This window comes from Dermacentor variabilis, chromosome 3 (assembly GCF_050947875.1).
Source record: "Dermacentor variabilis isolate Ectoservices chromosome 3, ASM5094787v1, whole genome shotgun sequence".
NCBI lineage: Eukaryota > Metazoa > Arthropoda > Arachnida > Ixodida > Ixodidae > Dermacentor > Dermacentor variabilis.
In genome coordinates this window covers 225,435,979-225,459,473 of record NC_134570.1, presented here as the reverse complement: position 1 = coordinate 225,459,473, position 23,495 = coordinate 225,435,979, and the positions used below count along the sequence as shown (strand labels likewise).

The window sequence follows — 23,495 nt, the reverse complement described above, 5'->3', positions numbered from 1 at the left end:
GAGATGAGTTAACAACGCACGCGTAACAACAGCCATGGCACCGGTCAAGTTGCGCTCGCCTCTCTAAGCGACAAGCGCATGTTTGCTTATCATTATTTCAGGATGTTCGCTTTTTCGACTGACGTTGTTACAAGAGTTCTGCAAAAGCTTCCCCGCCATAGGCCAGGGTTCAACGTTCTAGCGTATGACGCTGGCAACAATGAAATATTACGCAAGAGGCAGGTTCGCGTCTCGCATTCGTTGCTCCCACTTGGTGCATTGTGGTACTCAAGGGGCTGTTTTGCTTTTCATTGTATTTTATTGGAAACATTTAGTTTCGTAGCAACAACCTGGCCCTTCAGTTTCTTCTGTTTATATCCAGGAAATACATTTCGACAGTTTTCCACGATTGTTACTTTGGGATATAGACAGTCCAGCCATTTGGGGAGGTCCTGAGGACATGTGTGGTTTGTTGAGACGTGATCGGTCCTCATTTTTGGAATGCGCATACCTAGGTGAAAAGCTTTACACATCCCTACTTTCGGGATAGGCCCATATTTTGCGACATCGTAGTGTCCGAGATCCGTCAGCGAAAGAGGGGCGAAACACGCATACCCGATTGAATGTCTTACTTCCATGTCTTACTTGTCAAATGAGACCGTGTCCGCGAAAATTTAATTGTGGTATGCAACAACCTAAGCAGGTATAACAAACTTATCTTCAACGCAGGATGGCCAACTTCAACGAAGCGGACTTCCAGAACGTTGTATCAGCACCGGATGGCGGTTCCGGCCTGTCGACGTACGCGTCTGCGCTTTTTGACCCTTCTCTGACGTGGACTGATGTGGACTGGTTACGAAGTATCACCCACTTGCCCATCATTATCAAAGGCATCCTCAGAGGTAATCATAATCTAATATATCCGATGTACGCGTAGCATAAAAGGAATGCGGTTGTAGTCTTTAGGCTAGAAGTAAAATAATATCGAGAGTTGTCTGATTTTGCAATGTTTATAAAATAGTATATTTAGGTAGGCATTACCAAACCCTGACTGGAAGCTTACCAGAGTCATTGAAAAGAAAAGTGTGCCGTCATTGAATTCTACCATAGCTAACATATGGGGAAGAAACTTGGAGAAGAAAAAAGATGCTCGAGAATTAGTTAAGGACGACGTTAAGGGCAATAAAATGAAAGATGTTAAGCGTAACGTTAAGAGACAGGAAGAAAGCGGCGTGGATCAGAGAACAAATGTTGATAGCCGATATTCTACTTGACATTAAAAGAAAAAAAAAGGTGCTGGGCAGCGGACGTAATGCGTATGGTAGACAACTGGTCGACTATTAGGGTTACATAATGGGTGCCAAGGGTAAGCAAGCGCAGTCGAGGACGGCAGAAATTAGGTGCCGTGATGAAGTCAGGAAATTTGCACGAATTCAGGAATTCAGTCAGGAATTTGTCCAGCTCCAACCGATCCCAACTAGCGCCCTCGGATTTCCTAATTTCAATGCCTCGCCTAGTATTCTGTGTCTGAAGCCAGCCTAGTTATCGTTTCATTCAATACCTCTATGTCATCTTGATCTCTCTGTTCTGAGGCAGCATATTTGCTTGCAAGTACCATCCTGAATTTGTCTGCTTTTACCCTTAGTGCTTCTGGGTTGAGCTGTTTCTCCTTGACAAAATTTACCCTTTCTCTCTTCATAATGACGTAGATCCTTGCCCTCACTAACCTATGATCACTGCAACTTTACGCTACCCATCACTTCTACTTCCTGCACTATGCTAGCTTCTTAAGAAAGCATGAAATTAATTTCATTTCCTTGTTTCACCATTAGGGCTTTTGGAGGTCCACTTCCTGTTGCTAGGCTTCCTGAAGAAGGTGTTCATTATTCGCAGCTTATTCATTTCTGCGAATTCTACCAGCATCTCCCCTCTAGAGTTCCTAGAATCGACGCCGTAGTTAGCAATTGCTTGTTCACCAGCCTGCTTTCCCCCCACTTTTGCCATGAAGTCGCCCCTTTACTACAGTATACTGAGTTTGCCCCTTGCTCATCGCTAATTCAACATCTTCATAAAACTGATCTACATCATCATTGTGACTGGATGTTGGAGCGTAGGCTTGTACTGTCATTATCTATTACTCCTATTAGGTTTTATTACGACTACGGCTACCATCTCATTATTGCTGTAGAATACGTCAATGTTACCCGCTATGTCATTATGGATTAGTAATTCTACCCCGTATTGCTTATCTGGGAGACCTGTATAGCAGAGGACATGGTTGTTGCTCAGCACTGTATAAGCCCCTCCAGTTCTTCTTATCTCGCTAAGGCCAATGACATCCCAAACAATAATTGATAGTTCCTCAAAAAGTGCTGCTAAGCCAGCTTCACTCGACAGAGTTCGGCCGTTAAAGGTTGCCAGGGTCAGTTTCCACTGGCGGCCTACTTAGATTCTTACCACCCTCTGTTGCGTTACAGGTCTGACCGCCGCCTTGGTCAGGTGCTGCGCAGCTACTGGGGACTGAGGGCCATGGGTTAATTGTAGGAATCGTGAGGGAGGGAGTGGCCGAATACCGCTCTAGAGAGGCCAGCTCCTGTTCTGGCGAGGGAGTGTCTCTGTCGAAGCTTAGTGAGCCTGCCTAATTTGGTTGTACTGGATTAGTATAGCCCCACTCGCTACCAGCATCTTTTGCCGCTGTCAGGCGTTTACATCTCCAGGCCTGAAGATGTAGTGCATTTGAGGAGGTCAAATTGAAGCGCACCATCGTCAGATTAAAGAAATCATAGAAATATTCGAACTTCCAACAATGGCCACCGAGTATTCGACATAGCTCAGTTAGATAATCCCGCAGGCGGTGAGGCTACCTTGTCCCCAAAAAGTACAGCCCAGAGGACCCTAGATGACTAAGAGATCCGTTGATATATCCACCCTCTGCTGGGTTTGCTGACCGTCATAGGTTGCACAATATAGTGCCAATTCTCAGTGGTCCTAACATCGTGGTTCCCGAATCTCACGCACGCATGAGGCGTTGAACGCGCCTAGGTATACGATATATTCGTCGAATTTGAAGAGCACTTAAAACTTGCGTGAAAAGGAAACAGTAAGAAAAGGAAAAAAGGTTTCAGGGCTTGCCGGGATATACGCTTTGATTTTGCCAAATTTGAACAGCACTTAAATTTAGTGTGAAAAATAATGAGAAGAAGAGGAACAAACTTTCAATGCTAACCGGGAATCCACTAGTCGTGTATTGATGGAGGTACAGCAAACAGCTCATGGTCTGGGCTCGATTAGGCACGAGGGAACATCTTCGCGGCAGAAGTGTTACGTCATCGTCAGGGAATCGTAAGCGCCGCCGCTGTTGTTCCGCGGGGTCGACATCGTCTGAGCTCGTAGAAAACGCAACGACCAGATTGCGGACGTTAATCACTGCGCTGTACTCTCTGAATAAATCAATCCCCAATATAAGTACTTTACAGCACTCAAAGAGAAAGACGAAGGTGGCGACGAAGGCTGAACCGGCGATTACTATTCTGGCTGTGCATTCTCCAGTCGGCGTCATCAACTGGCCGCCGGCAGTTATGATGTTGGGCCCGGTCTACAGCAACTTCACTTTTCTCAGTCTGTCAGTGAGGTTTAGACTCAATATCGAAAAATGCAAACCAGTGTCGACGAGAGCGGCCACTTGGTGGCCCTCAATGCGAACGACAAGAGCGGCATTTACGGCGTCCGTTACAAGGGGTGTGGTAAAGCAATGAAGGGGGCTAGTTGGTGAACGTTCATGGTTATATTGCACTCAGTTTTACAAACACGATATTAAGGAAGGACAGGACGTGGACGGACGAAGCGCAATGTCCGTCCACGTCCTGTCCTTCCTTAATATCGTGTTTGTAAAACTGAGCGCAATATAACCATGAACAAGGGGTGTGGTTGGAGCCGTCGATCGTCAGTGATCTCTTGGGAAGCTAGACGGTTCGCAACCTCACTCCTAGAGGTCGCAGCCTCTAGTTTTCCCGGTGCGTGCTAGGGGCCTGCCCCTAGAGGCGTCTGGAAAATTGCGATGGGCTAGTGGGGTGTAACGAGCCGAGGATAGGGAACGCGATCGAGGCGTCGTTGAACCTTCCCGCCGGAAGTTCGGAGAATTGCCGTCGCAGGTACGTGCAGCATCAAATGCATGGTAATTGCAGTTGGGAAATCTTGGATACCCAGGTTCGCGGTAGTGGCACGCACAGTAAACGTGTCCTGCTTCCCCGCAATGAAAGCATAGCGGCCAGCGGTCAGCGATGCGCCACAAATCGGTCTTTCGAAGCCGGTAGCCGGCAGGGAATTCGACGTAGGACCGAGGCGAAGCGTATGGCTGTCAGCGATACGGCATAGCTGGCGGCGGCGGTGACTGTCGAAAATAGGAAGTACGCGGGGGTGGCGGTAATAGCTGCGTCGTAGTGGTTTACGGTGTCAGCAGCATCGGAGTACCAGGAGATGGACGACAAACAGCTTCCGCGTAGGTTAATTGTCGCGGCACCGCCTGCCAGTCGGGTGAAAAAAAGGCCTGTCCAACTTCCTCCCGGATGATATTGACGCGTGTACTTATCTTTATCGGGCGACCACGTTTCGCCACTTAACAAATGTAATCGCAGAGCGCGGGACGCGCCTGCATGTATCCGAAGTTTCTGGAAAGTTATCGATGCTTCTACCCGGCCGTCTGTTGTACCGAACCTTGTGTTATCTGATTTCATCGCGTGGCGCGAATGCTGCAGAACCTTGTGGAAGGCACGCGGGCCCGAACGATTAGTTTGGAACGTTCGACGACTGCTGTATAAATGCCGACGCGCTTGACCCGCTGATCAATTTCCGACGATCGCCGACTGTGTTCGCCGCTATCGTTGTGCTATAAGTGTAGCCTGTTTTTGTTGGCACAGGTTCGCCCAATAAAAGTTAGTTTTGTCTTTCACAGTATTTGCTACTGTGTTCTTCAACGTCACCACCACGTGACAATATCAGTGACAGAACCACCGCTGGTGCCATGGAAGGAACCCCGAACTGCCGGATGGTCTCTGGCACAATCTCTCGGGTGACTTCACGCAGAGACGTGTCACAGCTGACAGGTAGAATTGAAGCATTCACGGGTGAATTCGTGTGATCATATTGGCGGTACCGCTGCTGTAGTGTCCGTTCGATAGCGGTGGCCTTCCTTGGTAAATTGCGCCACTGTCGTCTGTGGATTGCTCACGAGTCCGGCAAAAGTTCCTCCTTCACTCCGCGCAAGAGATTGCGCAACTTCTTCGACCATCTCAGCGTCTGCTCTGCGCAAAAGGCGGGCTACACCTTTTGCAAAGATGGCAAAGCTCTCATTTTGTTTTCGAATATAGGATTCGAGAGGGGTTGCACGCTGTCTCTTCTGTCGCTGCTAGTGAATGTGTATAGCAGCTGGCTGCGAAAGGCATCCCATGGGGTCAAACTCCTCTCCCGGTTCAGAAACCACGTCCGCGCACTGTCTTGAAGAGCAAAGTGGGCATTAGCCAGCTTCAGCTGGGTGCCTCACTCATTAAAACTTGATCTTGAAAAGCGCTACCATGAAAACTTTTTGCGATCTTAGAATTCTGCAGCGTCACCTGCGACGGAGTTGCAGTGGCCAAGCCGGAAGTAGGTAGACGCCTTCCTCCAGGGCCCTGCAAAAGTTTCAACTCGGGCGTCAGGCCTAGCAGGCAGCGACTGTACCGGTGAACGGGAGTTTCGACGAACGAAGGTGATTCCGCGTTCGTTGTATGGCTCCGCGAAGGGGTGCCGAGCATAAGACAATCCTACCCCGCACTTCCACCAATGTCCCGGCCTAGTAGGAGACGGGAAGGCCGGTGTAGAGAACGTATAAAGGCCCTTTTTAAGAGCAGTCAACGCGGCACCGTTGTCGTCTCTATTTTCCTAAGCTAGCGCTACTTCAGCATCATTTTCATGGCCTAGCACATACCCGCGGCGACCATATAGGATTTCGCAATATTTCATAATTACTACATTGTTTGCCTTCAATTGTTAGATCATCTTGGTAGACTTTGCGTACGTCTTTCCTTCGTTTATCCATGCGCCGATGTATTTTTATTGCTTGACTGTAGGTGCAACTTCCTGTTGAATTGAGACCTCGGAATTACTTTTCTTTTTCTTAATTAAAAGTCTTGATTCCCGATTTATCGGTGTTAAGCTTATGCCCGGATTCGCTACTCTATTGCCACTCATATTCGCTGATCTGTGCAAATTGCTTGCATTGTCAGCAAATAGCACTACGTCATCCACATACCTCAATCCAGTGACCTGTAAATTATGGGGTTCTACGTGCCAAAATCCATAATATAATTAGGAGGCACGCCTTAGTGGGAGTCTCCAGAGATTTGGACCACCTGTTATTCTTTAACATGTGCCTAAATCTAAGTACACGGGTGCTTTCCCATTTCGCCCCACCCGAAGTACGGCCACAGTGGATGGGAATTGATCTCGCAACATCGTGATTAGCGGCGGGTCACTCAGTGACATTGTGGTGCACCTTTTTCCGATTACGGATGTAAGATGAAAACAAAGTCTGTGTCTTCTAGTAATGAAGCGGACCATTTCAAAGTGTCAGTAGTTCTATATATATATATATATATATATATATATATATATATATATATATATATATATATATATTTCTGCGCATTTTGGTTTTGTCAATTTGCATCGATCCCCCTCTCCAAGTGGTCCACTGTTCCAGCTGTGGGATGTGCGATGCGCTTGACGGTTCATTCAGCAGCGTGACGCCTAAGTATTTAAATGTTTTATGACTTCGAAGCATCTCGTAGACTTTTCTGGATATCCTCGTTTCATGTGTGGGGTATAAAAATCTCCAACAACTAGCAGCAGGGTAGTATCTGCGGAGGTCGGGGAGCCAGTCCAGCTATCTCCGCGTAAAGTTTATCATTGCGCGAGATAAAATGATGCGACCCTAAAATAACACGCCTAGTGCAGATTTGAGAGAAGAGAGCAGCGACTTCTTCCACTGTGGTGTTGCCGCTACAGAGCGCTATGTTAAAATTGATCATCGACGTCTTGCTGTAAGCTTATATTGCTGCGCCTCTTCTAGGAAATTTGCAAGGAAGCTCATTTCCGAGCATCGGACAGGAAATATTCATAGATGCATATTGCGTGTTTCTTGTGGACGATGCTTTCGAGCTGTCGGCTCAACTGGCAAGCGCTGCAGTTATCCTTCGTAAATATACTTTCCAAATAGTCTCCAGTTCTTAATCCTTCGTTCGCATAGCACTTTGGTGGAGGGTGCCGTTCGCTGTCCGCGCCAGGGAGCTCCACAGTGGCTGCACCGTCCTGCTTTCCGCCATGGCTCCCGGTGAGGACACCTCGTCTGCTTCTACTCCTGCGACCCCGACAAGAACGTACGTTACGGTTACCAATCCCCGCGATCCTGGCAAATTCTCCGGCCAAGATAATGTCGACGTTAAGCACTGGCTCAGCCTGTATGAGCGTGTTAGCCGAAACAACCCCTCGGGCCCTACCATTATGCTAGCGATTGCTCTCTTCTACTTGGGCAGAACTCCTTCTGTCTGCTTCCCGACAAACGAGGGGGAGATCTCGTTGGGATGCGTTCAAGGAGAAGCTCAGCGACCTCTTTGGAAATCCCACCGGTCGGTAGCTAGCTGCTAGAAAAGAGCTTGCTACCCGAGTTCAGTCTTCTACTGAATCGTATGGCTCGTACATTCAAGACGCGCTCGCTCTTTGCCAGAAAGTCGACTGGAAAATGGCCGAGGTTGAAAAAGTCGGCCACGTACTCAAAGGGATCGCGGACGATGCGTTCAACTCCGTCTTCGACAATATGTCTACCATCGATGTCATTGTCAAGGAATGCCGCCGCTTTGACCTCGCCAAAAGCAGCCGCGTCATTCCACAGTTCTCCGGGCTCCCTAACACGGCTTCGACGTCGTCTTGCATCTACTGTACCGCTTCACGGCCCAATTGTAGAATATTTCGCTTATGTATCTTCTTTGTACGCTGATGTTCACCTATTAAAACACTATTCGTGTACTACCTTTATGTACTGTACTAATTGCCGAAATATTGCTATTGACATGTTTTATTTTTGTGCTATGTGTAATATTGTAATATCATGTATTGTACTACCTGTTGAAGTGCTGCTTTGACCTACCCTGTAACGGCCGACAGGCCAACAGTATGAGTAAATAAAAAAAAATTGAGCCCATCACACGTATTCTTCGCCGCGATCTCTAGGCTACAAGTTCTGCGCCGTTCCATCCACGCCCACTTGACCCCCCATTGACGAACCAGCCCCAGTGATCTCTCTCATTCAGGCAGTTCTGCGGCAAGAATTTGCAAACCTAGGTTTTCCTGCAGCCTGCGTCGTCACCTGACCTGACGCCTGACCGGTGCCGACAGCTACGCCTCACAACGATCTGCATTCCCCTCCCAGATACCGCAACTCTGCCGAGACGAGAACTCCAGACGACAAGCCCATTTGCTCCCATTGCCTCCGCATTCACCACGTCCCTCGCCACTGCGGCACTTCCAGGACGTCGCCGTATTCGAGCTCCTTTCCCCCGTCTCCTCGCCCATATGCCGACTCGCGCCGTTTTTCGCCTCGCCGTATGCCTCCTACCTCTGACGTATCCGTCGATGACACTCGTCCTGCTCGCTCACCGTCACCTCAGCGCCGTTGGTCCTTGGCGCCCAAGCCACCCCGCTATTCGTCGCGGACCAATTATGGACCCTCCCGGACGGAATACTAGACCATGCAGCTCCTGAGGGTAGTGCTCCATTATCTTCGTCGTGTCGAAATCTTTCACTGACGCCTCCAACGAACCAGAACTTACTCGATGTTCACGTCGACGGTGTCCATTTGACGGCGTTAATAGATACAGGAGCCCAGGTGTCCATAATGAGTTGTAACCTCCGTAGTCCACTGAGAAAGGTTCTCACGCCTCCTACTACTCGAGCCGTACGCGTGGCAGATGGTAGCGCTGTTGACGTCACTGGAATGTGTACTTCCCGTATAAGTATCGCCAACCGCCATATTCCTGTTATTTTTACAGTGCTGATCAATTGCCCCCATGACCTAATCCTTGGACTCGACTTTCTTAGGGCGAATTCAGCTTTGATCGACTGTTCTGCCGGTAGCGTTTGCCTTGAACTTTAGTACGACCACCTTTGTCCGCCTGCCGCCTAAAGCATTGTTTCGCCGATTTGCGATCATCTTTTCCTGTGCTCGATGGCGATTACGTCACCACACCTGTTCCTGAAGTCCTTTTGATGCGCGATATCACTATTCCCCACTCTGTCGTCCCCGTCACCTCTAACCGGACATGCCTCCCCTTCGCCAATTTTGGCCTGACAAAAGATGTTCGACTCAAAGGCATATCGATTGCAACGCTGCGTGCTATAGGAGATCACCACATCACGAGATTTGCCGTAGACGTCTTCTCAGATTCTTCAGCATGTCCACAGGATGCTATTTACTCTGACGCAACATTTCGTCCCATGATTGCTGCGGACCTATTGCCTGAACAAGCAGCAGCTATGTATCGCCTTTTGGTTTCCTACCACGACATCTTCGACCTCAACAATCGCCACTTGGGCCAGACTTCAATTGTTAAGCGTCCAATAAATACTGGTGATGCCAGTCCTATTCATCGCCGGCCATATCGAGTTTCAGCTGCAGAGCATAAGATTATTCAAGATGAAGTGAACAAGTTGCCTGCTAAACGCGTTTTTGAACCTTCGTCGAGCCCTTGGGCGTCGGCCGTGGTGCTTGTTGAAAAGAAAGATGGCCCTAGGCGTTCCTGCGTAGATTATCGTTATCTGAACCGCATTACCAAGAAAGACGTCTTCCCTTGGGCCACTTTTGTGGAGATTCGCTCGGCAGCATTCGATGTGAGCGGATGCGTTTTGAGCGCGTTCCGTCGGTATCGGCCACTTCGCCGGCACTTCGCTGTCAAACCATCGCCGCAGCTGTTGTTGTGCTCGCTATTAGTTTGCCCATTATCTCCCGCTCGCAGTAGCAGCTGTCTGGCGCGCAGTTATTGGAACCCGCCGGTGACACCGCCGCCCAGCTTGCTGCCGGCGGCCATCGCGATTAGTATTACCCAAAGTTTCCTGCTTTGATGGCCTCGCCGGAGCAGCCCATGCTCCCTAACGATGTGCCACTGCCTGAGGACATGGACCTACAGGCTCCGGTCAACCAGACTGCCTCGCTTACGCCGCTCACTTCAACGAGGAACTCGGCCGCCGCTGCCATGTCTTCAATGGTGCTGCTGCTGCCGTACACCACCTCTTCGCCCCACTCATGGATCTTGAGAAACAGCATTGTATTGAAGGCAAGTCTGCGAACACTTTGTACCAAGCCCGCGTCATCTCTACCGCACAGAATGGAGAAAAACGTGCGCGAGGCTCGCTCAAGCCGACATCCAAGCGAGAGTACACGAGCATACCCAGGAATTACACCTGTGCGAGAGGCACACGTCGCATGCTTCCTGCTCCCGTTAGTCACCAGGACGAAGTGGACAACTGGCTACAGTTCGTTATCGACGGACAAAGCAGAACCGTGCTACGGATGCGGCCACGCCGAGCTCCGGTGTCCCGCGTAAACATCAACACACCATCAGCCTTCAGCCTAAGCAGCCGTGCCGCATTTGGATGAGCAGTTCATACGGTTAGACAGAGTTATAACGCGCCACATTTCGACTCATCTCAGTCTCTCTGAGGAAGACCCAATACCGGAGTTTTCGGTTCGCTACTTAAGCCAGAGCAATCAGCTCGCTGTCGACGCGGCCGAGCTCGAGGTGCGCAACGCCCTTCTCGCAATAGCAGCCCTGCCAATCCGTGGACAGGATGTGCCCTTTCAAGCATACGAAGTCGTTGGTCACAATCGAATCAGAGGCATAATTAGAAATGATGGGGACATGACTTGGGAGGAACTAATAAACTCCCTGCACTGCCGCAAGTGCAAAATCCTGCAAGCATGCCCACTTGGTGACAAAGGTACTGCCATGGTCACATTTGATGGTAACAGCCTACCCTACAAGGTCGGCCTGCGGTCATTTACTATTCGTTTCTTTCCGTACCGCGCACGAGTGGTCGTTTGTGACATATGTCACAAGATCGGGCATCACAAGAAGCAATGCCCCAGTACTCTGGCCGCCAGATGCTCCACATGTGGTCTGCGGCAACACGAAGAGGGCACACAGCGCCCGACCGCAGAACCGAAGTGCCGCAGTTTTGGTGGTTCTCACTTGGCCACAGCCACAAACTGTCCAAGAAGACGACAACTCAAGAAGAAAATTCAACAAAACCACAAGCCGACTGCCAAAAGGCCACGTAGGAAATGGCAGACACAGGGGCATCAGCACCGCTATCCCGAGAGCGGAACAGAACAAAATTCATCTAGACTCATGCTGAAAGCAACGAGTCAGAATTTCTACACCACTGGCTTCTGACTGTGCAGCTGGAGTACCCCCAGCTGCAAACTCAGAAGCCAGCGGAAAAGCCACCTTCTCGGATGTAGTTAGACAAGCGAACTCCCACCTAACAATCAGTTCCAGCAATAGTACAGCGGTCCCCTCAAGGTCAAAACTCTCGTCCTCCGAGCTGCCTCAGATGGAGTGGCGCAGCACCCGCGAAGATGTCGCTGAACCCACGAAGACAACATTGTACGTGCGACGGGGAACTACACAGGTGCAATTAGACACGCAACCGTGGTGCAGCGCTAATCTTAGCGTTGTCGGTTGCCGGTTAGAAGTCTCATCAGAGCGTACAATGCTCATCTTTTGCGTCTGCGCGGTTCCCGAGAACACAAGGAATAAGGGCGATAAGGCACTCGTTGATCTCAGCTTCATCTCCCACTTTAATAAACTTTATCCGCAAGACATCATACTGTTGTGCGTGGACTTTAACTCTCAGGACGTCGCCTGGCAGTACTACAATTGCAGTCCGCATGGCAGGCGCATCATGCAAGATACCTCAAAGTACCGGCTCACACTCCTCAACACGCCTCTAGCACACACGAGGCTGGGACAGACAGTTCACCAACCACAACACCTGATCCTCCCTGGAGTACTCGTCCGCAGCTATTTCAAAGGGAGGTGCTGGACGACTGCTTGGGAAGCGACCCACTTTCCGATACTCATATACTTTCGCACAGGCCATGCCACTACGTAGATGAAGCCACACGCCACTACACGGGTAAGCCACATAGCTCACTGAAGTAAATACCGCGAGTTATTGCAGCAGCAGTCTCCAGCCAAGAGCATTGGCCCTCTGATATCACAGCTATGCGCAGCAAAGTGAAGAGCCACGAAGCACTTACGGTTTCCCTCTGACCACCTAGAGCCTGATAGACATCTGCTCACCTTATGGAACAGAAGACACCGGATTCTCGCCCATTACAGGCGGTCTGGTCACGCTGCTCACCACAACGCCCGGTTGCGCAAAATACAGCGTTTCATTGAAGAATATACGACTATGCTGCCGTCACACCGCTGGATGGGAATTAACCAATCCATCAATGGACAGACTCGTACGTCCAAGGTTTGGGCCATCCTGCGCTCTCGGCCAGCACAAGACCGACAACGGCGCGGCTCGTGTGGCCCTCCGCGAAGGCATCAGCGCTCAGGAACTGGCCGAACAGGCCACTGGAGTGTTTTTCCTACAGACGTCTCGCCCGACAAACACCACATAACAGAAGGATGTACATTCTGAAGATAGCGAACCACTTAACAGCCCCTTCAACGTGATCGAGCTGGAGCACGCCTTGCAGCGTGCTAACGTACGTAGTGCTCCAGGAGTCGATGAGGTGGGCCTCGCTTATCTGCGCAATTTGCCCCTTGAGCACAAGCACGCTCTTCTCGGAGAATTCAATCGAGTCTGGGTTACCGGGATACTGCCCTCCACTTGGAAGCTTTCGGTGGCCAAGCCCATTCCGAAGCCTGGTATGCCATCACATACCTTATCGAACCTCTGTCCGATCTCTTTGACTTCCTGTGTCTTTAAAGTAATGGAGAGTACGGTTAACACCCGCTTGATGTGGCACCTTGAAGATTGCGACCTTTTGGCTCCTACACTGTATGGATTTCGCCCTTCGCTACCAATACAAGATGTGCTACTCCGCCTAAAACAGGACATCCTCCACTCTAATTCTGTGCACCCACGAGCCGTTGTCGCAGTGTATATACGCAAGACATTTGATGGCGTTCCGCATAACACCATCACGATCAAAACATGTGCCCTTTGCATTAAAAGGAAAATGTACAACATCATAGCGGGTTTTTTTGAAGAGCGAAGCTACCAAGTCGAAGTTGGTGATGACGCCAGTGCCATGAGAACCAAGTAGGCGTCCCCGAGGCCCGGTTATTTCACCGACCATGTTTAATATAGCTACGCACCAGCTACCAAACCGCCTTGCCGACGTACGGGGCCTGAAACACGCAGGGTACGCCGACGACGTCACCGTGTGGACGCATCAAGGGTCCATCTGGGAGCAGGAGGGCGCCTTACAAAGAGCTCTCGGTAATATTCACCCCTATGCCACGGGAACAGGTTTACACACAGTCCCAGACAAAACAGAGTTTGTCGTCATTCATGGTGACCGATCTACCTTTGGCAAGCAGGAAGAAAAACAGTCTTTTAAATCGTACATCGGTGACCGACCCATTACACGCAAATCTACTATCCAGATACTCTGTATGCACCTAACGAGAACTGCACAGCGAGCACTTGATTCCAACGCGTTACGAAGACCTGCAAACAAATCCTACACGCTTTACGCAGAATCTCTAACCGCACCCGTGGAGTAAACGAACGTGAAATGCGGCAGTTCGCTCAAGCTTTTCTTGTCTCCCGTATCATGTACGGGTTGCCGTATCATCCAGTCAACGGCACACAGATGCACGCGCTCGACCAGCTACTTAACGAAGCCAAACGCATTCTTACTGGTCTTCCAAGGTACACAAGCCCCGAAGCGCTGAAAAGTTGTAGCAAACACAACCTGTTCGAGCTTGTCGACATGCACATCAGACGAGATTTCGCGCTGTAAATCCTGGGCGACACACACTCATGCTCCTTGGGTATGACGCCCACACAATGTTCATTTTGCCCAACAAAACGCCGCCGTGGGAAATCACGGCTCTCACGGATGGCAGGCCACTTCCTCACAATATGGACCCTAATCAGCGAATGCAGCGCCTTGCATATGCCAAGAGGCATACTAAAGCTACGAGCTCACTCCCCTCAACTGAACGCATCGTATACACGGACGCTGCACTTCCTGCAGACGGCGCTAGCAACACCTGTTATGCCACTGCGCGGTACGACCAGACAAATCAAAATCAGAACCAATGCCATCATATATCAGCAGAAGCAATGTACAGCACCCGCACAGAGCTAATGGCCATCCTAGATTATTTAGAGTGGGCCGTCGCAATTTCGTCTCAAACTGACCCGGTTCACCATCATGCGTACACAGATTCCCAGGCTGCGCATCGGGCATGCGCTAATGTTTTTCACGCAGATCCCGTACTGCAGATGATCCGGCACCACGCACGCCTGTCCCCGCAGGGGCCTCTGCGTGAGCAGGCGTTTGGTGTGTTGCGACACTACGTACCCGAGCACACGAGGGCTGGACCCTCCCGCGTGTAGCCGTGCGCGGCTTAGCCGTGTCTGGGGAAAAGGGGATCCTGGGGGTTGAGCCGATGCTGGGTGTTTGGGCCTTTAAGGCCCCCCGGCGGAGGCAACACACCTCTTCGGCCTCGGCTTCACATAGACGGCACCTCCAGGCTGACCCACCTGGAGGACATCGGCAGTCGCCTTTTCCTGTCTCTCTCTCCCTACAACCTTCGTCTTTCCCTTACTTTCCACCTTTCCTGTCTCCTTCTCTCTTCTATTTACTTCCTTCTTCTTGGCGGCAAGGGTTAACCCTGTGTGGTTATCCAACCTTGGGTACACCATATTTGGTTATAGTGGCGGCGTACGACTGGCGTCGTGCAGACTTGCATGCAAGCTCTGCCGCGTCCCCTCGTTGGGCTCCGTGGTGGGCGGTCGGCGCTGTTGCCGAATTTTTATATATTTCATGGAAACTTCTTTCCCCAAACTTCCTGATCGCCCTCAGAAACGAGGGCGCACCGAAGATATCTTCAAGTTTTTTGGCAATCGTACAAAGAACTTTCCTCGCTTTCATGTCATCCACTCCGATAAGCCTGAGAAGACGGTGAGAATGATTTCACCTTTCGTTGTCTCGAAATCTCTGACGGAAGTTTTCGGTCCCGGATACAAAGCATCGAAAATGGCTAGCGGTGATCCTCTCTTAGAGCTCCGCGATCAGAAACAATATGAAAAGCTGTCCAAGCTTGTATCTTTTGGGGGGTGTTCCAGTCACAGTGACCCCACACCGTACTATGAATACTACCCGCGGCGTTGTATCAGATGCTGATCTGCTAGAATTGTCTGAAGCTGAACTTCTAGAGGGCTGTAATGATCAGAACGTGATCAATGTTAAGAGAATTAAAATAAGACGTGACGGAAAAGAAATCCATACGATGCACCTAATACTTACAGTTGGCTCAAGCAACCTACCCGACACTATCGAGACAGGGTATGTGAAAATCCGAGTGAGACCGTACATTCCAAATCCCTTACGATGCTTTAAGTGCCAGCGATTCGGCCACAGCTCACAGAACTGCCGAGGCCGCCAGACTTGTGCGAAGTGCAGTGCCTACGAACACCTATCTGAAACATGTCAAAACTCTCTCCACTGTGTGAACTGTGATGGGGAGCACGCCGCGTACTCGCGGTCCCGCCCATGGTGGAAAAAAGAAAAGGAAATTGTGACAATTAAAGTTAAGCAAAATATATCGTTCAAACAGGCACGCAGACGGGTAGCATACCTGCCAAAGAAAAGCTTTGCCGAAGTGGTGCGTCAGGGGGCAGCGTAACAACGGCCTCCGGCGGCTGTCCGACCCACACGCAGTGAGTCGGCAATTACGCCATCTGCCTCCACGGTGGTTGCGGCTATCGCTGCTCCGCCAACCGAGCAGAAGGGACCATCGACTCCGAAGGTGGGCGCAGCCGAGGCTGCCCCAACCTCCCCGGCCCCTTCCAGCGCTGGCAACAGCCGGCGCAGCCAAATCCCTCAGGAAGCGCCATCGACCTCCGGGCTGGTGGGCGCAGGGGTCTAGCCCTCCAAGGCGGGACCCTCTCTGGTAAACTCTCGCTCGCAAGAGCACGTGTCCGGAGCCTCACTAGAGGCAATGGACACTACACCTGTCCTGAAGGCGCACCAAACGCCTAAGGAGCGGCGAGGCTCCCTCGAACGCTCTAGAAAGGGCAAGACCCCGGTTACAGGGCCTCGAAAGAGCTCAGTAATCTAATCTCTGAAATCTCTAATTAATACCTGTTCCAGTACACACAGCACCTATTTGTTTCCAATATGGATACACAGATAATTCAGTAGAACGTCAGAGGTCTCCTTAGAAGCCTTGATGATGTTCAAGAACTAATCCACAAACACAATCCCAAGGTGCTGTGTTTACAAGATACACACTTAAAATCCAAACACATAAACTTTCTCCGACAGTATATAACTTTTCGCAAAGATCGCGATGATGCTGTTGGGCGGTGTTGCCATTGCTATCCATAAGAGCATTGCGTGTCAACTTTTACAGCTACAAACGCCTCTCGAAGCAGTGGCGGTTCGAGTTGTCCTGCTAAACAAACTCATCACTATTTGTTCGCTTTACATACGCCCACATAACAAATTAAACAAACCTGAATTTCAGTCCTTCATAGATGAACTGCCAGAACCTTATGTTGTTCTTGGCGATTTCAATGCACACAGCAGCTTGTGGGGAGACTCTCGTATCGATGCGCGAGGTCGTATCGTTGAACAGTTCCTTTTATTTTCTGGAGCGTGCCTTCTAAATAAGAAAGAACATACATATTACTCTCTTGCAAACAGAACCTTTTCTTCAATAGATCTTAGCATAGTTTCCGCGTCTATACTGCCCGAACTCGAATGGGAAGTTACGAGCAATCCTTACGGGAGCGATCACTTCCCCGTACTGCTAAGGACATCTAAAGAAAATGAATTTCCTCCACAAGCTCCTAGGTGGAAGATAGATACAGCCGACTGGGAGAAATTTCGAACTCTCACTACCATCTCATGGGCTGATATGTCTTCTTTAGAAATTGATGCTGCTGTGGAGTATTTTACAGCGCTCATAATAGATGCCGCGTCTAAATGCATATCTGAAGGAAGTGGCTTGGCATGCAGATGGCGTGCCGCGTGGTGGAACGACGAATGTAGGATCGCTCGTAAGAAACAGAACAAAGCGTGGGGGCTGCTACGCGCTTCCCCCACTGCAGAGAGTCTTATCAATTTTAAGAAAGTAAAGTCCCAAGGCAGGAGAACCCGCAGACAGGCCAAAAGAGTAAGTTGGCGGAACTTTTTTATCCAGTATTAACTGTTTTACAGATGAGACTAAAGTCTGGAACAGGGTAAATAGAATTAGAGGACGAGCAACGTATTCACTCCCTCTGGTAAATACACAGGGCGATACACTGCAAGATCAGGCAGACTCACTTGGGGAACACTTTGAGAGCGTTTCAAGTTCCACCAATTATTCAAAATCCTTTCTCAAACATAAACAAATAGAAGAATGCAAGCCACTCATAAGAAAGTGCCAGCAGAACGAACCGTTCAACCGTCCTTTTAGTATTGCAGAGTTGAGAGCTGCCTTCAGCGCATGCAAGAGCTCTGCACCGGGATCTGATAGAATCATGTATGAAATGCTCAAAAACTTACACGATGACACGCAAGATACACTACTTACACTTTTCAACACTATCTGGGGCACAGGTACCTTCCAACGGCATGGAAAGAAGCCATTGTGATCCCTGTTTTGAAACAAGGGAAAGACCCTTCCTCAGTGGCAAGTTACCGCCCGATAGCCCTCACAAGTTGCATGTGTAAGGTATTTGAAAAAATGATAAACCGGCGACTCATCCATTTCCTTGAACAAAACAAAATGCTTGATCCCTATCAGTGTGGCTTCCGAGAAGGGCGCTCCACAGCCGACCATCTTGTACGTATTGAAGGACATATTCGTGACGCGTTTGTACACAAACAGTTTTTCTTATCGATATTCCTCGATATGGAGAAGGCGTACGATACAGCATGGCGCTACGGAATCTTGAGAGATTTGTCAGAAATGGGCATTCACGGTAACATGCTAAACATAATAAAAAGCTACTTGTCCAATCGTGCCTTCCGGGTAAAAGTAGGCAATGTGCTGTCACGTCCTTTTACACAAGAAACTGGTGTACCCCAGGGAGGCGTGCTCAGTTGCAAACTTTTTATTGTTAAGATGACAACGCTTCGTGCTTCCTTACCACCGGCCATTTTTTACTCTATGTGGACGACATTCAAATAGGCTTCAAATCCTGTAACCTCGCAGTATGCGAGAGACAGGTACAGCATAGTTTGAAGAAGGTGTCAGGGTGTGCATAGAAAAATGGTTTTAAAATCAATCCTCAAAAGAGTTCTTGTGTTCTGTTTTCAAGAAAGAGAGGCCTGGTTCCGGATCCTTGCTTAGAAATGTGTGGACAACAGATACCTACAAATAAACAGCACAAATTTCTAGGTGTTATACTCGACAATAGACTCACTTTTGTCCCACACATTAAACATATTAATGAAAAATGTCTGAAAACAATGAACTTAATGAAACTCCTATCGCAGACTACGTGGGGGAGTGACAGGACGTGCTTAATGAGTCTCTATAAGAGCCTGATTCGGTCACGATTAGATTATGGTGCCGTGATCTATCATTCTGCCGCCCCGAGCGCGCTAAAGATGCTAGACCCTGTTCACCATCTAGGTATCCGTTTAGCCACGGGCGCTTTCAGAACAAGTCCGATTGAAAGCTTATATGCCGAATCGAATGAATGGTCTCTCCACCTACAGAGATCATACATCAGCTTTACATATCTCCTTAAAGTACGCTCTAATCCTGAACATCCATGTTTTGATACCGCTACCGATATGACGTGCGCTACATTTTTCAGTAATCGTCCCTCCATAAGACAGCCTTTCTCGTTGCGTGTGAGGGAGCTTAGTGATGAAATGCGTGTCCCAATCCTCGATAATAATAAGCGATAATAAGCTGCCACTCCCAAGGAGGTAGCAGCTGATTGTATCAGCTGCTACCTCCTTGGGAGTGGCAGCTGATACAATGCGATATATCCTTCATGCAAGTTACAAAACACGCTCCAGAGATTGAAATCCAAATGCATTTCCCAGAACTCCAGCACAAATACTCCTGCACGAAGTTCTACACTGACGCATCGAAGTCACACGACGGGGTGTCCTATGCAGCCGTCGGTCCATCCTTCTCGGAAACCGATGTACTGCATCCGGAAACTAGTATCTTTACGACTGAGGCTTACGCACTGCTGTCGGTCGTAAAGCATATAAATAAATCAAAACTCCAGAAATCAATTATATATACGGACTCCCTAAGTGCTGTGAAGGCCTTAATGTCACCTTCTAAGCACAAAAATCCAGTAATCAATGAACTATATTCCGTCCTATGTAAAACGTATATATGCAACCAGCATGTCATTATATGCTGGGTGCCGGGTCATAGGGGCATCGAAGGCAATGTTCTGGCGGACAGATTGCCACATCAATTTCATCGCATTCTGTAAATCCTACCGCTGCAGTCCCTGTCACAGATCTGAGGCCCTTCTTGCGCAGAAAACTGCGGAACTACTGGCAACGCTCGTGGGACATGGAAACAAATAATAAACTGCACGTAATAAAGCCACAATTAGGGTTCTGGCCTTCTGCAACAAAATCTGCCCTTCTGCAACAAAATCACGCCGCACAGATGTCCTATTCTGCCCTCTAAGATTAGGAAAACACATTTGGTACCCACAATTTTTTACTCACTGGAAATGAGCCCCCAACCTGTGGGAGATGCGGGGAGAGGCTGACCGTCCTCCATGTCCTCCTGGAGTGTCGGAAAGCCGAATCTGACAGAAAGAAACATTTTGCGTTAGCATACCGGCAGCACATTCCCCTTCATCCTGTAATGTTACTCGGCCCAGAACCACTCTTTGACACTAACGCAGTCCTAGACTTCCTGAAAGATGTTGTGTTACATGTAATTAGCCCTATACGTTCATATCGTCTCCTCTCTCCAGAGGATGCTGCTGTGATAGCTATTTCGTATAGCACATGCCTCTTGGCCCTTGCGTTTCAAGGGCTTTGGCGAGGCAGTAGTGCTCTTAGACAATTTTAGCATCTCTCATATTTTATATAATGCATCATTCTTTTTTAATGCATTTTAGTGATCATAGTACATGTCATTAATCATTGCCATAATTTTATTACGTGAGATTTTTATGCAATTTATACAAACTCCTTTAGGCCTCTTTACAGCCACGTCACATTAAATTCACAGAGCCCATCAGACCACGACATATTCATTACCACTAGCATGGCGCTCTTTGGCCATATATGGCCCTTGCGCCATTAAACCTCAAACATCATCATCATCATCATCAGGCACGCCTGCTCCGCGAATGTGGTCACGATGTTACCATGCACTGGGTCCCTGCGCCTGCCGTATCCCCGGAAACGAGAAGGCTCAGAGATAGGTGTGCGCTCATCTCTTTACTGCGCCAGCCAGAGCCTCCGATACTCCTTATCCTCTCCTAGCTACCACACCTGAGCTAGCAGATCCGACGGCAGACAAGCATGCGACCAAACAACGACGTGCCGCCTACCTCACAGCAGTGGGCAATCCACTGTCTATACCGTCGCTTTCCTCGAAGGTATTCACACGGCGAGAGTCAGTCTTGATTCGGAGAATTAAGACAGGCACCCTCCTTACTCCTCACTTGCTGTACCATTTCCACAGGGCTGGCACACCACCACCCGTAAGTGGGTTCTGTTTCACGTGCAAATGTCGCGCTGATCTTAACCACCTGTGTTGGGAGTGCCCCCTCTACATCCCAACTAAGCTTCATGCCCTTGCCACCATAAAGCAGGGATTTCGGCGTTCTTCGCTCCGGACTTGGACCGGCCCGGATACCACGCCTCCAGACCAGGCCATCGAGCTCTGGCGAGCAGTGCTGTTGTTCCTCCAGGACCCGGCGGCACCACCGGTCGACGATCGGCTCCGCGACAGCCACAAGGGGCATGCGGCCTCCATTTAGCTGCCTCCAGGACGTTCGTTAAAAAAATGGAGGCAGCATCTACCTTCCCCTTTTGCAATAATACCCCTCCCTTTCCAATGTGGAGTAAACGTGGTTTCATTCCTTAATTAATTAATTAATTGATTAAATAATTAAATAATTATTTCATCTACCCTTGCCTCGCATTGGCGACGCCCTCGATTGTCTGCACGGTGCCAACTACTTTTCATCACTAGACCTTTGGTCTGGTTATTGACAAATTTCTGTCGATGAAAAAAACCTAGAGAAGACCACGTTCGTCACCCCTGATGGTCTATAACAATTCAAAGTTATGTCACTCGGTCTATGCAACGCCCCAGCAACGTTCGAACGTATGATGGACTCTGCTTCAAAGGTTCAAATGGCCAACATGCCTCTGCTACCTAGACGACGTTCTCGCATTTTCGCCTACATTTGAGACACACCTTGAGCGTTTATCAGCTGTTCTTCATGTTTTCCGGAGGCTGGGTTCCAATTAAATTCATCGAAGTGTTTCTTCGGTCGTCGGCAGGTTACTGTGCTGGACCTTCTGGTAATCAACCAGACTCAGAAAATTCATGTTGTCACGTCTGCTCCTGTACCTCAGTCTACCAAAGACGTCCGAAGTTTTCTAGGGCTCTACTTCTAGTTCCGACGCTTCGTTAAAGACTTCGCAGCGAATGCCCGACTGAAGAAGGACGTGCCGTTTACGTGGGGCCCCGCTATAAGTGCCGCGTTTGCCCACCTCAGCAACATTCTCACCACGCCACCTATAATGGCCCCACTTTGACCCGTCCTCTCCTACAGAGGTGCGTACCGATGCCAGTGGCGACGGTATCGGAGCCGTCTTAGCCCAGCACCAACATGGTCAAGAACGTGTTACTTCCTCCTCACAGAAACGGGGCGAAACTATTCGAATACAGATCGTGAATGCCTCGCTCTCGTCTGGGCGGTTTCCAAATTCCACCCGTATTTGTATGACAGGGATTTCTCTGTAATCACGGACCCCCACGCACTCTGCTGGATTTCCTCACTCAAGGATCCTACCGGCCGACTTGGTCGCTGGGCTCTATACTCCTCTGCAGTAGTGTACAAGTCGGGCCGAATACATCAATACGCAGACTGTTTATTACGCTATCCAGTGGACGAACCACCCCTCGACCATGACCCCGATACCGATGCTTGCGTTTCCTCCATTTCTCAGCTGCTACACGTTGCCGACGAGCTACACCGCGATGCCACCTTGCGCGCCATTGTTGATGGCTTGGGATGTTCGCCTTCTCATTCGTCCCTTCATCTGTTTGTTTTCCGGGATCGTCACGGCATCTCGCAGAGGCTGTGATATCTACGGACCGCATGTATTTCAATTCCGAAACATTATGGGTATAAAGATCGCATAAACTTTTGACGTGAAAGGTGCATTGACATTTCCAAAGTCGTGCTTTAAATTTTCAATTCCGGATCTTTGCGAGTTAACTGTTCTTATAAACATTTGATGCCAGAGCTGCATTGACTTTTCCAAAGTCGTACATCGGACCATACAACGAGACAAGCCAAATCAACACACTATCAGACAAGTTGACAAAGCACACAGCGAGCTCCAATGAGACGAAGCTTTGTGATGGTACATTAGTGCCATCATGTCACAGAAAAGAATACGAACATTTTTTTTTTCACCTGTGCCAAAGCATCCATGTCAAGGCGCTAAAGTCAGTAAAGGTAACTCTGTTCTTATTTATTTTTTCTACTTTGACTTTTATTCGCAAGGACACATTGAACCTCTTCAGTATTTCTTTTTTTGTTCTCGCTACCCGCAGGGTGCCAGAGCCAGCCAGAGCACATGCGTTTTTCTCGTGCTACCGTGACAACCACGCGGCGCACTTTGGTGCGCGTTCGTCTTTCTCTGGCCGAGTGGATTTTTGCGTCAGAGAGTTTTGGACGCTCTCTCGCCAGCAGACGACAAAAAGAAGCAATGGTCGCTCGCCGCCACCATTGTGGGGACTCGACAGACTGCAACGCGTTCGCTTGAGGGCATCACCATAATTGCGATGTTGTGCAACGTCTACGCAAAGTATTTTATCTCGCCATTGTATGGTAACGAGCAGTATGCGTATGGATCGCTGTGGACCAAGCGTCTCAGGTTTTCTTCGATATTCTTTGGGTAGCTACATTAGGTGCCCCAAGTAGGCATTCAATTGTGGCCAACATGCTTTCCTTTGCGTTTCTTCATTTCGATGCCCTGCCCCACACACACACAAATAAAG

The 23,495-nt window shown here is 49.3% G+C and overlaps 1 protein-coding gene across 2 annotated transcripts in view; it reads left to right on the top strand.

Annotated features, from left to right (window-relative positions):
• The window catches only part of LOC142576671 (2-Hydroxyacid oxidase 1-like), a 229,103-nt gene that overhangs the window by 106,124 nt on the left and 99,484 nt on the right, over positions 1–23,495 (top strand). For both annotated transcript variants that reach the window (XM_075686901.1, XM_075686900.1), the window contains exon 4: positions 709–881. In XM_075686901.1, coding sequence (XP_075543016.1) covers positions 709–881 — 173 coding nt within the window. The remainder of the gene's footprint in view (positions 1–708; positions 882–23,495) is intronic.